Source organism: Gossypium arboreum, chromosome 13 (genome assembly GCF_025698485.1).
Source record: "Gossypium arboreum isolate Shixiya-1 chromosome 13, ASM2569848v2, whole genome shotgun sequence".
In the NCBI taxonomy this organism is placed as follows: Eukaryota; Viridiplantae; Streptophyta; class Magnoliopsida; order Malvales; family Malvaceae; genus Gossypium; species Gossypium arboreum.
Window position 1 is genome coordinate 3,795 of NC_069082.1, and position 18,243 is coordinate 22,037.

General features: G+C 33.9%; 1 protein-coding gene across 5 annotated transcripts in view; it reads right to left on the reverse strand.

Annotated features, from left to right (window-relative positions):
- LOC108472393 (peroxisome biogenesis protein 5-like) overlaps positions 1-18,243 on the reverse strand; it is an 18,815-nt gene continuing 572 nt past the window's right edge. The window contains exons 2-9 of one of the 5 annotated variants that reach the window (XR_008276990.1): positions 16,335-16,497; positions 15,190-15,538; positions 14,368-14,592; positions 13,306-13,371; positions 10,730-10,975; positions 9,783-10,196; positions 3,388-8,791; positions 1,881-2,327 (exon numbers count right to left, since the gene is read on the reverse strand). Coding sequence is in view for 3 of the 5 variants with exons in the window: in XM_053023750.1 (XP_052879710.1) it covers positions 3,435-3,488; positions 8,726-8,791; positions 13,306-13,371; positions 14,368-14,562 (381 nt within the window). In the remaining 2 variants the exon portion in view is untranslated. Of the gene's footprint in view, positions 221-913; positions 2,328-3,387; positions 8,792-9,782; positions 10,197-10,729; positions 10,976-11,710; positions 13,132-13,305; positions 13,372-14,367; positions 14,593-15,189; positions 15,539-16,334; positions 16,498-18,243 lie in introns of those variants that run through there. The other 4 variants (XM_053023750.1, XM_053023751.1, XR_008276991.1 and 1 more) reach the window with 4 other exon arrangements.

Consider the following 18,243-nt stretch of genomic DNA (forward strand, 5'->3'; position numbering starts at 1 on the left):
TTCATTTCAATCAATTTGATAACAAATTATACTACTATTTAACATATTCATCATTCTTTACTTTAATGTATATTTCTTAAACAAGTCTTAGTATTTATATAATCATCAAACCTTATACATGCCATATAAATCAAAAAGAAATTTACAAAAACTACTGAAGATAATCTGGATAGTGTGATCCTTTGTGTTAATCCGATCCTCCGTATACTTCCACGTCAATCTACAAGAGACATTGATTACACTCATGTAAGCTTATAGAAGCCTAGTAAGTTCATAGGCATAAAACATAAATCTTACCAAATATTTATACACTTATACAATATACACAATTATTAAGTTCACCTGTCAACCACAGCTATTGGTGAGTTCCCTTGTATAAACTTATTACTACTTATCCATTTCCTTTAATTCTTTTGGGCTCATTTGTCACATATCATTCTTTAATCAAATTAGGGAATGGTTACGAAAAATTGAGTACTTCACTTTCACTTTGCCATAGTATAACTTTGGTCTTGCGTATGATCACTTCTCACCTTTTGAAGTCATAGTCCTGCCACGGTCTTACACTGACCACATTTATTACTTGTCACTGATCAGATAAGTGTAGCTAAAACTACCACTTATCACTTGTCACTGATCAAATAAGTGTAACTAAAGCTACCACTTATCATTTGTCGCTTGTCGCTTGTCACTTATTATTGATCAAATAAGTGTAGCTGAGGTTACCACTTATCACTTGTCACTGATCAAAAGTACTCAAATCTGACATTCCGTTCAATTTAATCATTTATTCAATTTTTTGTGTTGTTATTTTATTCTCTATTTATCAATAAATATATTTCATCATACATATTACATTATATAATTCATAAAATTAACATATAATCATTAAACTTCAACCATATGAACTTACCTGGGTCGATTTACAAAATTTGTAAAAGTTCAGGGACTAATCAGCTACTTTTTATTTTCCTCAACTTGCTTCGGGTTCTCGATTTGCAGTAAAAATATGAAAAATCAGCTTAAGAAAACCCTTCTATTGTGTTTTTGCTAATGAGAATGCAGAAAAATAATAATAATTCTACTTTAGTCCTAGTTTATTAAGTAAATTTTACAATATTCCAATTTTGCCTTTTAAACCCTCTTTCTTTTATCATTTAAGCTATTTAATCATTTCCATAATTTTAAATTTGTTACAATTTAATTCTTTTTATTCAATTAGCTATCGAAACTTTAAAATTTCTTAACGGAACTTTAATACTAACTTATTAGCACTCCTTAAATATTTATAAAAATATTTGTCTCGTTTTTAAATTTTCAAACTCTCGATATCTCATTTCCGATTCTAATTTTTAAAATTTTTATTTCTCGTACACTATTCGCTATTTTAAAAATTTTCCTAACTTCACACTTAACTTATATTCACTAAATTATTAATATTTTCTACTCATTTGTCGGATTTAGTGATCTCGAATCACTGTTCCGACACCACTGAAAATTTAAGCTATTACAAATCATTTTAAAATGTCAAAACTTATAATAAATACATGACACCTTAAACATGATTATGACATAGAAAACAAATGAACAAGCCTTGGATACACAAATTGCAAATTCTAACACCTTACAAGTTTTTTAGCGATTCCAATAAGTTGATGGATTGAAATAACTTGGTGATGAGCTTTTTAATTCTAAAATCGGTGACATACTTTCTGTTCATTGGGAAGGTCATCTATTTTGACACAACGAATGAGGGGTATATGAAATTTAACTCTAAAGACAATTTCTTCCAACAAGGATGAATAATGGATATTGCTTTAAGCTTTTATTAGGGTTTTTCATTGTACAGATATATTTAGAAGCTCAATTTATCTCATGGATTTATGGCCAATACCTATCAATACTTGCATATCAAATTTTAAGGTTTTCCTCAGCATTGATGTTCTTTCAGTTCCCCACCTTCTAATAACCTCTCTTAGTCTTTACCACCAGAATTTTTCGATACAATTTCCATTTAATTTCACTCCTATTTGCCTTCTCTTTCTTTTCCTCATACAGCATCAAGAGTGAGCAAAACGCAAAAGGCAAATCAAATTGACAAAACTTGAGCAGCATTCTTTTAACAATACTCCATACTTTTTTTCCAAATTAATACCCAGCCATAATTGTAGTTTCCTCTATGATAGAGGGCATAAATGTTTACTGCTCAGTTAGTCATGAGGACAAAAAAATTGTACCTTAGACAAACCAATTAGGCCATCCTTTGATTTTGGAATAATTAAAATGTGCGTAGGAGCCTGGGGAGATATGTCCCTAAAAGCTAAGACCTACAAACAAAAAAAAGGCAAACAAACATAATATTAGCGCAAATGAATGTCAAATAAACTTAAACCTAGCAGAAAAGAATTAACATATTAACCTAAAGAAACAGCAAGAATATATTCATGTGAACCTGCCCCCAAACAGATAAATAATAAAACTAGGTCATTCTCGCATGCAACTGACGAGGTGAATGCATGATTCATACAGAAAACAATAACATAAATTAACATTAGCAAATAGAAATCAAACTAAGAGGTTAAAAAGCTAGAACTTTCAAACTCAGATTATAGTTTTGCAAACAAAAACTATAATCATAGCTGAAGATTTTCATGCTTTTCTAATTAAAACTTTTGATATTTTGTTATCACGTTTCACTTAATGTTGATCAAATATCAAATATAAGCTAGTGTTAACAGAAAGGACAACACATTATCTTTGATTGTCACCTATTTAACTGCTCAACATGCCAAAAGCCCAAGCCAGCCAGACTAGAAGCTATAGAGAAATTAAAGGGCCTAACCTCGAGCCTAACCCAAAACTAAAGGCTATTTCTTAGCAAATTAACATGAGAAAACATTGATCCATATTTGGAGATCAGCCAAATCCAATCGAACCAAATTGACTAGAAAAAATTAAAAACCCTAACTCAAAATTGACACAAAAGTCTATCAAAGATTATTCAAACTCAAGGAAACTTTCCAATTGCTACATAATTGTAAGCAACAGACTAAAATGAAAAAGAAAGTTACAAAAATATGATAAAATGAAAGAAGATAAGATTCACTTGATAGTTCCAAATTAAGTAGTTCCTGAAGAGCCCAAGACTTAGTACGATAACAAACTGTTGATGACCTTCTCATCCAGGTCCATATGGAATTAATCACAATTCTATAAAAATATTTGTAAAATATACCAAAGACCTTAAGTTATGTTCTAGCATCTCCAAATTTAGGTCTGAAGCAGGGCAGTGATAAACATAAATTTGTGTATATTAGTAAAAAGTACATATAAGAAACTAAAAATAGAGATGAAATAAAAAGACAAATTTCAAGTACATATTCATACCTGAAATGAATCTCCGATGAAGCAGGACCAACCGTTTTTCACTATCCTCAAAACCCTCCTACTTTCCCTTTTGCTTTGCTTCGAGTGATAAATAAATATATCTGAAAAAAAAAAAAGAGATGATCAAGCAAAGACAAAGATTTTATAAAGAAGAAAACAAAAAAATCATAAAAAAAAATCAAATGAAATACAAGTAATAAACAATAGATCTGAAACTAAAACAAAAATGAAATGGCAAAGACAAAGGCAAAGTAGAAGTCATGATTCATACCTGAACAAGTTTAGGAAGAAGAATTATTCTTATTTTTTCTAATCTGACTATAGCCTTTTAAAGAATAGCAGGAAAAATAAAAAGAAAATAATCTCTAGAAATTAGCCTATCCCTAAAAATTAGTAATTTGATTATGGCTAATAGTACAAGGAAATTCCTGTAACTAAGGTAGAAAATCTGCTTAATTTAAGGAATTCCAACACTCCCCCTCAAGCTGGAGTGTAGATGTTAATCAAACCCAGCTTGCCCATAATTTCTTCGAACATTTTTCTGCTCAAGCTTTTGGTTAACACATCTGCTACTTGTTGTCTTGTAGGTAAATATGAAACACAAACTTCCCTTTTGTTAATTTTCTCCGTAATAAAGTGGCAATCAATTTCCACATGCTTGGTACGGTCATGGTGTACAGGGTTATGAGCTATGCTAACTGCTGCCTGGTTGTCACAGTATAATGTTATAGGTTTTGTATAGGATAATTTTAGTTCTCCCATTAGCCGTTGTAACCACATTCCTTCACATATACCGTGGGACAAAGCTCGATATTCAGATTCAGCACTGCTGCGTGCCATAACAGATTGCTTTTTACTCCTCCATGTCACGAGATTACCCCAAACATAGCTGCAGTAACCACTTGTGGAACGCCTGTCATTAACTGCCCCTGCCCAGTCTGCATCATTGTAGACTTTTATGCTTCGATTTACATCTTTCTTGAAATGCAACCCTTACCAGGAGTCCCTTTTAAGTATCTCAATATCCTGTAGGCAGCTTCCAAATGTTTCTCCCTAGGAGCATGCATAAATTGACTTATAACACTTACTCCAAAAGCTATGTCCGGACGAGTGTGAGAAAGATAGATAAGTTTTCCCACTAACCGTTGATATCTCCCCTGTCTACCTCTTCTCCATCCTTATCAGTTCCTAATTTAAGGTTGGGTTCCATAGGAGTCTCGGCTGGTTTGCAACCCAACAGTCCGACTTCAGAAAGTAGATCAAGAACATACGTTCTTTGAGAGATTAAAATACCTGCCTTTGACCTTACTATCTCCATTCCTAGAAAATATCGAAGATTCCCCAAATCTTTAAGTTGAAACTCAAGACTTAAGAACTCTTTTAGTCTTTCAATTTCAATAGAATCATCCCTGTCAATATTATGTCATCTACATAGACAATGAGAATACAACACTTCCCATTATCCGAGTGTTTGTAGAATAAGGTATGATCACTTGACCTTGAGTATAATGTCTACTAGTCATGGCTTTGGCAAAACGATTAAACCAAGCCCTAGGGGATTGCTTTAGTCCATACAAGGACTTCTTCAACTTGCATACTTGGCCCTTGCTTCCTTGAATCCGGTGAAAAATCCATGTAGACTTCTTCGTTTAATTCTCCATTGAGAAAAGCATTCTTTACATCCAATTGGATCAAAGGCCATTCTAAGTTGACAAACAATTGAGAGAAGCACTCGAATAGTATTCAATTTGGCCACCGGTGCAAATGTTTCCTCATAGTCCAACCCATATGTTTGAGTGAAACCCCCGCCACAAGTCTAGCCTTGTATCGATCAATGCTCCCATCTGGTTTAAATTTTGTGGTGAAAATCCACTTACAACCCACGGTCTTCTTCCCAAGAGGTAGTTTAGATATTTCCCAAGTTCCATTGTCTTCAAAAGCCTTTATTTCTTCCAACACAGCTTGCCTCCATTTGGTTGACTTAAAAGCCTCTTCTTTGTTTTTTGGAGTTTCTATAGAGTCAACATTAGAAACAAAGGCATTGTAGGATTTAGACAAGTTTCCATAGGATACAAACCGAGAAATGGGATGTTGAGTGCAGCTCCTAGTGCCCTTTCTTACTGTAATTGGAAGGAAGATGGAAGATGAATGAGGTGAAACTTCTTCCTCAAGACAGTCCTCGGGTAAAGATGGCATTGGCACTTCTGCTTTTTGCTTTTGAGCGGTGATGTCTCCGAGAGTATACACGAAGCCTCCGAGTTTTTTCTTGTTGTTTTCAAAATGAATGGGGTGTTTTCTTCATTAGTATGGTTAATCACCCTTGTTTCTTGTTCTTTGAACAGTTGAGATAGGGAAAACAGGTTCCAAAACAGGAAAAACAATGGCTGTAGGATTTTCAGCAGGTTTTGTAATGGTGGTAGGGCTGATAGAGTCTTTAGGTATAATGAGAAGATTGCTCAAGGTCTCATCTTCAATAAGTATCTCCCCCTGAAGATGAGAGGCTGAAAAATATGGCTCGTTTTCGAAGAAAGTAACATCAAGGGACACAAACATCCGGTGTAAGGTTGGAGAGTAGCACTTGTACCCTTTTTGTGTAGGTGAGTAACCAATAAAGACACAAGTGTGGGCTCTAGGATCAAGTTTAGATCGGTTAGGTTGATGGTTGTGGACAAATACTTTGCAACCAAATGTTTTGGTTGGGAGATTAGGAACACGAAACAAGGGAAAATTTTTTTGAAGAGTATGTAAAGGTGTTTGAAAGTTTAATACCTTAGATGGGAGTCGGTTTATAAGATGACAAGCAGTGAGAACAGCTTCTCCCCATAAAAACTTTGGTACACCCATAGTAAACATAAGAGCACAAGCCACGGCTACAAGGTGTCTATTTTTCCTCTCGAAAACCCCGTTTTGTTGAGGGGTGTCAGGACAAGAACTTTGATGTATGATTCCTTGTTCAGAAAGATAAGGACTTAGGATAGAATTAAAGTACTCTCTCCCATTATCAGTTCTAAGGGTGTGTATTTGAATTGAACTGGGTTTGAATCATTGAAAGAAAATTTTTGAAGACTCTAGAGACTTAAGATTTTTCTTTAAGAAGATAGATCCAACAAACTCTAGTGTGGTCATCAATGAAAGTTATGAACCACCTAGCCCCTGTGATGTTTTTTACTCGACTGGCTCCCCATAGATCACTGTGGATTAAAGAGAAAGGTTGAGATTGAACATAAGGTTTCAAAGGATAAGGGACAAGAGTGTGTTTAGACAGTTGGCAAACTTCACAGTTCAATGAACTTATTTTCTTATTTAGAAATAGTAGAGGAAACAATTTCTTGAAGTACATGAAATTTGGGTGTCCTAGTCTACGGTGCCATAGCATGATAGAATCTTCTTTTGATGTAGATAAGGCCATCCCTTCTTGTGAACTGCTTTTGTTCCAAACATATAAGCCATCATCAACTTTAGTAGTGCCAATCATCTTCCCGATTCTCATTCTGAACCACACAACCTAAAGCAAAAAATTCAACAAGTAATTTTTATCCTTGGTAAGCTTGCTAATTGAGAGTAAATTATAGGAAAGATTTGGAACATGTAAAACTTTATCAAGGGAAAAATTTTGAAGAAGTCTAACTGTCCCAATTCCACCACCAATGAGTAAGATCCATCGCTTATTGAATCCGAGAGTAATCATGACAATGTAAATAGGTGTGAAACAAACTTAGATTACCTGTCATGTGGTCGGATGCACCCGAGTCTAGTATCCAGGAAGTTGTGATAGGTTCGTGTATAGTATTTAAAGCAGTACCTTGAATAGCTAGTGACCCACTGGCTGTAGGAGTCCTGAGTAGTTTATGAAAAGCCTTGAGTTGAGTTTTGGTTAGCCAAAGTTTATGAAGAGTCTCAGAGGAATTTTCGGTGTCACCCATGAGAGTAGGGTTTCTAACAGAGAAAACAGAACAAGAAAAGAGAAGAAATAGTATGATCAACTGAATTCCTGATGCTCTGATACCATGAACAAGTTTAGGAAGAATTATTCTTATTTTTTCTAATCTGACTATAGCCTTTTAAAGAATAGCAAGAAAAATAAAAAGAAAATAATCTCTAAAAATTAGCCTATCCCTAAAAATTAGTAATTTGATTATGGCTAATAGTACAAGAAAATTCCTAGAACTAAGGTAAAAAATCTGCTTAATTTAAGGAATTCCAACAATACCTGAAATCAGCCACCGATGAAGCAGAGAATTTCAAAAAATCACAAAAACCAAAAACGGCAGAGAAAACCTAGAGTAGCGTCTTTCTGTGTTTTTTTTTTTGGCATTCGATGACCCAAAACTAGAAAAAAATGAGAGGAAGAAATTCAAAAACACACAAGGAGAGAGGAGTCATGAATAAATAGGGTGCTATGGATAGAAGAGATAGATTTGAGGATTCAAATTTCGAATAGGTGAAGAAACGAGGAAGCTATGAATGGAAGAGAGAGAACTTAATTTTCTAAATCCCCACGTGACAACGGTAACATTTATGGTAATTAATACCCTTTTTAAATTACTTGGGAAAGAAAAGCGGGGAATCGGGATATTCCTAAAATGGGATAAACCAAGGCCGGGATATACCACCATGGGATAACAACGAACCAGGATATCCCATTCTAGGGATATCCCTGGCCGGAATAAGTTTGACAAGTTGACCGGTCCAGACAATAAAAAATAGCTGAACCGGGCACTAAAACCCATAAACCGGAAGCCAAAGATTCAGAATCGGAATAAGAAAAGGCAAGATATCCGGAGAATAGCTTATTCCGAGTCAGAATATGACAAAGATAAAGCCCGAACAGAATAAGAAAGAAAATTAACAGCCAGTAAAGGAAAAAAGACGTTAGAAAAAATTAAAGGGAAATTGGAGAGAATAAAGGGATCAACTGAAAACATGTATTTTTTCAATATTTCCGTAAGAGAACAAAATTTTCTAAATTAAAAACATTTAAGTCTCCTATTTGGCTTCCGGGAAAATGCAGGATGAACAGAATTTGCCAACTCATAGGTGAATAAGGAATTATTTAAGAAGAACAAGGGACTAATGTCAAGTTTGATACAAATTTCCCTCAATTTTCATCGATCAGAAACCTTTTCTTTTCCTTTTTCGAGAGAGAGAAATAAGCTAATGACAATGGATCTTGATTTAACGGAGAGAAACTTTGGGTTTTATTTTATAACATAACAATATTATAATATTTTTATTTTATTTTCATCGGTAAAATAAAATAGTTAGAGGGTTAGAGTAATTGGAGCTCCCTTTTCATGAATGTCAAGACAATGAGAGAACAGTGCAAGATATAACAAACCTGGTTGGCGTAACTAATACCCATGTTTGCCCAAGCACGCACATAGTTTGGCTTCAAATCTAGTGCCTAATGATCCAGACATAGACCAAAAGACTAAATTTAATAGTGCTGAAAATATGGCCAACACAGGTAAAGGGAAGTTTATCATCAAATAATTTTAAATGGACAATCTCAGTAACAAAGGCTAAACAAATCAAACTGCATATGCAAGATCTGAATGCATTAAAAAGGGCATTTTGAAAGAGATGATCAAGGGTATATGTAAATTGAGGAAGTGCATAATCAAATCATCTAAATTAACAAATAGCTTCAACAAATCAAATAACTAATTACATGGAGCTTAATCGAAAAGCTAGTTTAATTTCTAAGTTCCAACTAAGTCCAGCATGTTATTTGGAGAATCTTTTTAGCAGCCTAAGGTTACAAAGATGGAGCACGTAAATAATTCAAGCCTATAAGAGAGCTGTATAACACACCAATGCATCACTTTACCATTGAAAGATAAGAAAGAAGAGAAATAGAGGAAAAGATGATGCAACCCATAAGAGTATGGCACACAGAAGATTGACATGTTGGGTTATCACATGTTGCATTTCTTTATGCCATCCTTTCAATTGATTAAGCACAAGCCAAGTCCTAGGCACACTTTTTTGTATAGAAGCGAAAAAGCCCCCTTAATTTAAGAAGCACAAATTTACATATTCACCTTAATTTACTCAAAAAAGTGCTTTTTTTTACATCTTGCACCTCAAATGGTTCAGGTAGTTACAGCACCCTTGCCGAAATTGTCAACACCATAATTCATTTTTTGTTATTCTGGCCTAACATGAAAAATAGTGACCAACACACCATACAAATTGATTCTTAGTAAAATCCTAGTACTCATAAATTTTGAATTTCACACATTATAGGTGCTCCAACCTAGTAAAGAGAACCCCAAAATTTTAGGATAGGCAAAATTAACTTTTAATTATAAAAAAAGTAATTTTGAAATTAACATATCAGGTGGTATACAGATAGGCCACCACTATTCAAGAGGGAATCATGAAGAGGCTACCTGTTGATAAGCTAATATTGCATCAGCACTCTGCACACAGTTGGCTTGTGTTGCACCAAGCTTGTTCCAAATAGAATAATCATTAGGTTTAAGTTTCAAAGCAGTTTTGAAACTGCTTTAAAAGAAAAACTGCTTCAAAAAGTTAGGATAACTTAATTCTAATATGTTACTTGTAACCTCAGATCTAAGAGTTTTACATGAACGCTGCACTTGTTCGATGCACGATGAGAAGGAACACAGAGTTCCATCTTGTTTCAACATGTGCAAGCTGAAGGAATGGCTAGCCAAGGTTCCAGTAGGTCCAGAAATACGGAGTCAGCCAACCCAGAAAACTGATCGGGAAATACCTCACCCTGAATATCTCGAACTCCCATGGTAACTAAAGTGCTTATTCCAGTCCTCTCGAAGTCCTCTCTGTTGAAGGAGTGAAATATTACAAAACATTCCTTCTTTCACGAACCAACACAGAAGAATCAAAGAAAAATAAACAGCCATCCTTGGATCTTCCTATTATCATTTAGACAAACGGAAACCATATAATGGGACAAAATATGCATCGTAAATGAGTCCTACGCAAGGTTCCACAAAACCGAGATAATTTTGAGACTACGAAGCATGACAGCAACAGAATGTCGTATTTCAAAGAATACATCTACCTAAACAGATTTCTTAAATCTACCTAGAATTCAAGCTCAACCTAAGCAGTTTCTAAAATCATATTTCATAACTAGCTTTGAAACCAAAATTTCATAACAATGCACTCACTAATGAAACTAATAAAGATCTGTAAACCGAGACAATTAGAGACAATGAAGCATCATGGCAACAAAATGTAGATCTATGAAGACATCAACTAAAGATAACCCAGTATTCAAGTTTAACCTAAGGAATTACTATATCATATTCATCACAATGCAATTTTGCAAACAATAAACACTAAGGCTTACCTAGCTGAGGCAGCCATCTGTTAATGGAAATCAAAGGTATACACATGTGCCACAACCCTTGCAAACGATGTTGTTAATGAGCCACTACCGGTCCCGGATTCAAGAACCAAACAACCCGGAACTACTTCCAAGTACATAATCACAAAGCTAATATCCGCAATATAAAGAATCTGAGTCCTATGACTTAGAACCAAAGTCCATAACTCCGGTGTCGAAGCCAATAGGTAAACGAACCCACCTCTGTTGCTGAAAATTATGGAACGAATTTGAATGTTTAAATACACTGAAACGAATTTGAAGAACCGAATTCTCGCACACTTTAATAGCTTTCATGGTATCATGCCTCTCATATACAATAAACAAATCTCCATCTCTAATGCAGCGATTGAACGGTATCTTCATCGAGGAATCAATAAGCAATATCTTTAAAAGACGGAAAACACATTCAATTGAATACATAGATGATGTTGGACTAATATGCAATTTCTGCACCAAAATTTACTCCCCAAAACGAAAATATTTACCACATATCCAAAGCTCCATTAAGAATAAACTATCACCTAGAATGCCAGGAAGACCCGTGTTCATTAATATATATATGTATATAAATAGGAAAAGAGCATCACCATTGTCAATGGAGATACCCATTATATTTGTAGTTTCTAAAGGTCACTTTCTCGAGCCAGTTGCATTCTTTCTAACTCTTACTTGAACATGAAAAGCCCTGGTATCTTCTTTTTTTGTTAAGACAACTTTCACTAATAACTGACAACACTCAAAAAAGCAAACAAAGGACGAAGACATTTCAGAACCAATATGTAGAATGAAAACATCAGTAGCACAAGTCAACCAAAACTCAAACACCAAGTAAGAACAGACAGCGCCAGGACTTGAAAATACCAATGATCGCACAGAGAACTAAATAAAAAAGAACAAATATCACCATCAAGCCATGAAAATACTTCCCTTCAAATGCCAACCTTACCTAATACATCTGCTATCTCATTTCCGTGAAAACATTTGACCAGCTAACTGACCAATTAATGAACCTAATAATTTCAAGGCATAAGGCCACTTCCACGTTCATTCCTTAGAATCCATCCTCTTAAATACAATCAGCATCCCTCAAAATTCCAAAAAATTCTCATCTATTACCCTTAGCAAGACCGCTAGTGAAAACAAATTAAACAAAAATAAAACACACAGCCCTTTATATAGACAGCTCTTAACGCAAACAAAAGAACCTCTACTCTGTGTTGCACTGATTTATTGATTTATTGTAATAGTTAAAAGGTAACAACTGGAACTTAAAGGGGAAAAAAACAAGAAATCTTTAAAATTATTTGTATTCTGCATGTTTAGGCTTTATAAATCTCTTTAACCAAACATAACAATCTTCCACAATATTGTCTCCTTATTTTGCTTTTAGATTCAAAATTCATGTCAAAACCTAAAAGGTAAAAATATAATACATTTCACCATGGCATGTTCAAAACACTAAGCTACAGAAGAAGTCATGGGAATTGTTACTTTACTACAGATGAAATTAAAAAGGATTAAAAGAATTGAGTTTCTACTGTGAAGGCTCTACTGTGCAAATACATAAACAACCAACCATTCAAAATATATTCCTTAGTCAGTAGTTCATCACAAGGCAAATGACATACTGGGATGGTTAAAACAACAGCAGATTACTTAATGTACAAAGTATTGAACTCTTCCAGACTCTAATGCTTTGATGTGGTGGAGTACAATGTCTTCATGTCTTCCAATGCTAGGTGACCACATCAAAGTCAAGTATTTCAAACTTAATTGACAGTACTAATTCCATAATGTTTTGCTATCTTGATTTAACGGAGAGAAACTTTGGGTTTTTATTTTATAACATAACAATATTATAATATTTTTATTTTATTTTCATCGGTAAAATAAAATATTAAGAGGGGTAGAGTAATTGGTTTCGTAATTTTTAGGGGAGGGAATGGGCCTACTGGACATACATAAAACTAATCAAAAGAGTAGCTAATAAAGGAGAGAGGAACGTTAGAAATAAAGGAAAAATAGGAGAGAATATGGGAATAAGCTGGTCATTACGCCACACGCCCAGTACAATTTCAAAATTAGTGTACTTCTCATTTTATTCAATTCAGTCCCAACCTGCTTTTTCTTGATAGAGATATATATCTCGTGTCAACTTTTACAAGATATTTGTGAGGTATGTACATGGTAAAGGGTGTGTCAAATAAGGGAGTACCCTTACCAAAAATAAATTAATCTTAGATACATAATGGGTTTCATTTTAGACCATAAAAATTTGTTATTAACCAATCAAATAAGCTTTCATCTTTCCATCAAGACTAGTGTTATTTCGAACGAATTCTTTTTCCAAAATATGTTGAGACCTGTATTTTGAAAACAAGGTGATTTAATTCCTGATCACATATCCATAAATTTTCATTTAGAAGGATTGACCATCTCAGAAATATGCAAAAGGAAATGAAGACATAAAGTAAGAAATGCAGTTCCCTTTTCATGAATGTCAAGACAATGAGAGAACAGTGTAGGATATAACAAACCTGGTTAGCGTAACTGATACCCATGTTTGCCCAAGCATGCACATAGTTTGGCTTCAAATCTAGTGCCTAAAGATCCAAACATAGACCAAAAGACTAAATTCAATAGTGCTGAAAATATGGCCACCACAGGCAAAGGGAAGTTTATCATCAAATAATTTTAAATGGACAATCTCAGTAACAGAGGCTAAACAAATCAAACTGCATATGCAAGATCTGAATGCATTAAAAAAAGGCATTTTGAAAGAGATGATCAAGGGTATATGTAAATTGAGGAAGGGCATAATCAAATCATCTAAATTAACCAATAGCTCCAACAAATCAAACAACTAACTACATGGAGCTTAATAGAAGAGCTAGTTTGTTTTCTAAGGTCCAACTAGGTGCAACATGTTATTTGGAGACTCTATTTAGCAGCCTAAGGTTACAAAGATGGAGCAAGTAAATAATTCAACCCTATAAGAGAGCTGTATAACACACCAATGCATCACTTTACCATTGAAAGATAAGAAAGAAGAGAAATAGAGGAAAAGATGATGCAACCCATATGAGTTTGGCACACAGAAAATTGACATGTTGGGTTATCACATGTTTTGCATTTCTTTATGCCATCCTTTCAATTGATTACGCACAAGCCAAGTCCTAGGCACACTTTTTTGTATAGAAGCGAAAAAGCCCCCTTGATTCAAGAAGCAAAAATTTACATATTCACCTTAATTTACTCAAAAAAGTGCTTTTTTTACATCTTGCACCTCAAATGGTTCAGGTAGTTACAGCACCCTTGCCGACATTGTCAACACCTTCATAATTCATTTTTTTTTATTCTAGCCTAACATGCAAAATAGTGAGAAACACACCATACAAATTGATCCTTAGTAAAATCCTAGTACTCATATATTTTGAATTTCACACATTACAGGTACTCCAACTTAGGAAAGAGAACCCCAAAATTCTATGATAGGAAAAATAAATTTTTAATTATAAAAAAAGTAATTATGAAATTAACATATCAGGTCGTATACAGATAGGCCACCACTATTCAAAGGGGAATCATGAAGAGGCTACCTGTTGATAAGCTAATATTGCATCAGCACTCTGCACACTGTTGGCTTGTGTTGCACCAAGCTTGTTCCAAAAAGAATAATCATTAGGTTTAAGTTTCAAAGCAGTTTTGAAAGATGCAATGGCCTTATTATATTCTCTCGACAAATTATACAGAACACCAAGGACAATGTGTACATCAGCATCCTCAGGAGACATCTGAGCAGCTTCATTGAATAATCTAGCAACCTTTATGGCAGAAAACACTTCGATTAACACCAGAATATAACAATAACATTTCCAAAATGTAATGTGAGGGATAAGCTTCTAGTAATCTTAAGGAAAATTATATCCTGTCACCGTATGTAAAACTCTTAAGTCCAAAATATAATCACTGCAATCATGGAAATCATATGCAAAAAGACACTCTTGTAATCACAGCATTCACAACATAAGCAAACTATCCCATAGTAACATTAGAGGAAGCGGGTTACACTCAAACCAATAAACCCTAAAACCCTAAAGACAAAGGTGAACTAAAGATTCATAACTGAAATGACTCTACGATGAAGAAGAGGATTTCATATATTTTACAGATCAAATAAGCAAAATAAAAATCTGCAGTTCATGCTTTGAAGGAAATAAGTATCATAGTGCATGGTTATTCAATTTATTTTAGAGCTCCAAATCACCTTTACCCCCCAAGAAATTTCTCATGAACCGAATAAAAAAAATACCCCAAAGAGAAAGACGGAAAATACCCATACAATAGAACATATCAAAAAACAAACTAATGCAAACTGCTACAAAAACAATAATTATTATTAAGGAACAAAAGGGGCAAACCTGGAAGTGGGGAGGGAAAGAAAGTTCTCAGGACATGTATCATTCTTGTGATTTCATGCCAACCCAGCTCCACCAAATCTCTAAACTTGTATCTACAATAGGTATCCCGGAGAAGTACTCACATGCATCTCCGAGTATGCACTTATAAGCCATCAAGTTGAATTTTTATCAGTATTGCCTTCTTGCTGTGCTAGAGAAGAATCTTCCTTTTTCTCCATGACCTTCTGGATACCTTCTTCATATCCTTCTATGAAACTCTTAAGAGCATCTCTATATGCAGAATCCCTTGTCATGTATAACCTCTCTAAAGCAGGCCCCAAAGTCTCCATCCCTCCTCTTGCAGCAATTGCTATTAAATCATTTTCATAGACAACATCAAAACAATGAAAAATTCAACAAGATAAACTATAATGCGAGGAAAATAAGAGAAAAGAAAGGGTGAGAGGAGAGAAATTTGGCCTAAAAAATTTTAGTTATAAAAAAGAAGCTGTACCAACAAGGTAAATGATGACAGAATAAGTAGAAAATTATCATGAGTTAAAAATTTTCTTTCTAAAATCAGTTAAAGAAATATATATTAAGATGTTCAGAAAGTAGAATGTTGGCAGATGGCACATCATGCTATCATTCTTCAGAGTGATGCCAAAAAGAAGAAAAAAAAGTACCTAGGTAGGATAAGATAACGATATGATTGTCACTGTAATGGCTATAGACAATGAAACCCAGTTAACTAAGACTGCTAGGAGATAAACAGTAATTTTATAACTTCCTTAACAACTGAACCTTGGTCTGGTGAAGAAGGGATTCACCAAAAATATGCCAATGGAAGCGTAAAATATAAGACTTGAACACAGGTGCCAACAACACAATAAAACAAAATGCAATCACGGATGACTCTGAGCAGCAAGGGGAAAAAGAAATCAAAGAATAAATTCCATGCAACCTGTAGACAAGTTCTACTGAAAAAGGAAATTGAAATGAAAACCTAACTGAACTCCGTAAGATGTCTCAAGCACGAATCGAATGGTTTATTGCACATATATTATGCCGCATATTTTTCAAGTCATGCTATATACTTCTTGATTAATTACAGACAACTTACAGGAACATTTCAAGATAAGAAACCACAAAGTAAAGTTCCTCACCAATATCCTCCAAGGTCGAAGGTTCTGTGTCTGTACTCCTACTCTTATCTCCATTGGATTTACCTTCAGTCCCATCATCCTTCTGATAATCGTTTGGTCTAAGATCAGGACCAATATCCCTGACACAACTTGCAGCATAAAGCCTAGAGGCCTCCTTCAAGACCTAAAGAAAGATGATAGGATTTTACTACTTATATACTAAAAATAAATAAATGCCTCTTATTCCCTAATGCATAGGCAAATAATAGGTTCTTGAGCATTATTTGACATTCAAGTGGTTAAGTTAACCATCAAGTAAGCAGAACAGTACATAAAAGACATTTGATCATTTAGATATCCCAATGATGTAAATTCCACCCTGATCACCAGCTAGCATCTGTGAAATTTCAAATTTCCATTATTCTTCTTTAAAATTTGTTATATGGAACAAAAGCAAAAAAAATATATATTATAAAAAGGAAGTGGCAAAATAATCATATTTGAGTAGAAATTGCTAACAGTTCAAACGTAAAGTATTTCCAAACATACGTTCTTGATTTAAAGCAAAAAACCATGCATTTTTTTTTCTTCCAAAAATAGGCTTCAGAATTCTTAAATGTTTTGCTTATAGCAATAGCAGCGACGCAAAAAAATAAATAAATAAATAAATACAATACAATACTAAGAGAGAAAAGGCTAATTTACAGACCAAGCTCACTATTTTACTATGATGGAGAATTGAAAAAGTCATGTTTAAACTGGCAGTAATATCTAAACTACAATCCAATACTAATATAGCTTCCCCATCACATAAACCATAAAAAAAAAATACAATTATATAAAGGAGGGAAATCCAGAATCTAACAGCATTCATCATTAAAACCCAGAAAATCTATGGATGAAGCAAGTGATTTCAATATCACAATAATAAAATAACAGAAACAATTGAGAAGGAAGAGATGAAAACGGATGAGAGAGGAAAATTTTGAAGAGAAAGATATGGTGAAGAAATGGGAAGGAAGGGAATTTGAAAGAACTGATGAAAACGGGCAGAGGGGATCTTCTCCTGCCAACGGTAACTATTGCTATTTAATACACTCATTTAATAAAGTGATAATTGAGTTGTTTACCTTCCAAATTTTCATTTAATACAATTTAATATTCTCAATGCCTAAATATATTTATTTTTAAAATAATACTATTTACCATATCAAATATATAATGAGTTAAAAAGGATAGTTAAAATCTAGTAGATCAGTGATGTTAAATGTGGTGACTAACATAGAGAAGCCTAAAATTTGAGATAGTTCTTGGGCATTTCAAACTAAGAAATGTCAATTTTATTTTTCCCATATATTTTAAATGTAAATACTATAACCTTTTCTAGCAATTCATAAATAATTTTATTGTTAGAAAATTTTATAAAATATATATCTGAAATTATAAAGGAGAATATAACCTAAAATTTTGAACTATAAAGAGAATATATATCTTGAAAAGAGCATAATAAGATTTGACCTTTAGAAAAGTTATATTCAATTTTTATAGATTGAAGATACAATCTTTCCTTAAATATTACTATCATGATGTGCTTAGACCCAGATAAAATTAGGCCTATTTTTCCATACTTTTGTTTTGCTTAAGTCTTGATAGTTTTACGTGTTTTTGCAGTTTAATAATAACCCAATATTTTTCTTCAAAAAAAAAACCCTAAACCAACGTAGGGATATCCTTCAAATGGGATATAACCAAGCTGAAATATCCCAAAACCAGGATATCTCTGAAATGGGATATCCCTGCCTGGAATAAAAATGACAGGTAGTGACCCAGAAGCATAAAAAATCTAAACAGGACAATAAAACAACTGATCCGAGCAGTGAAAACTCTGAACCGGGACGAAATATGAAGGGGATATCCCCAGAGTAGCTTA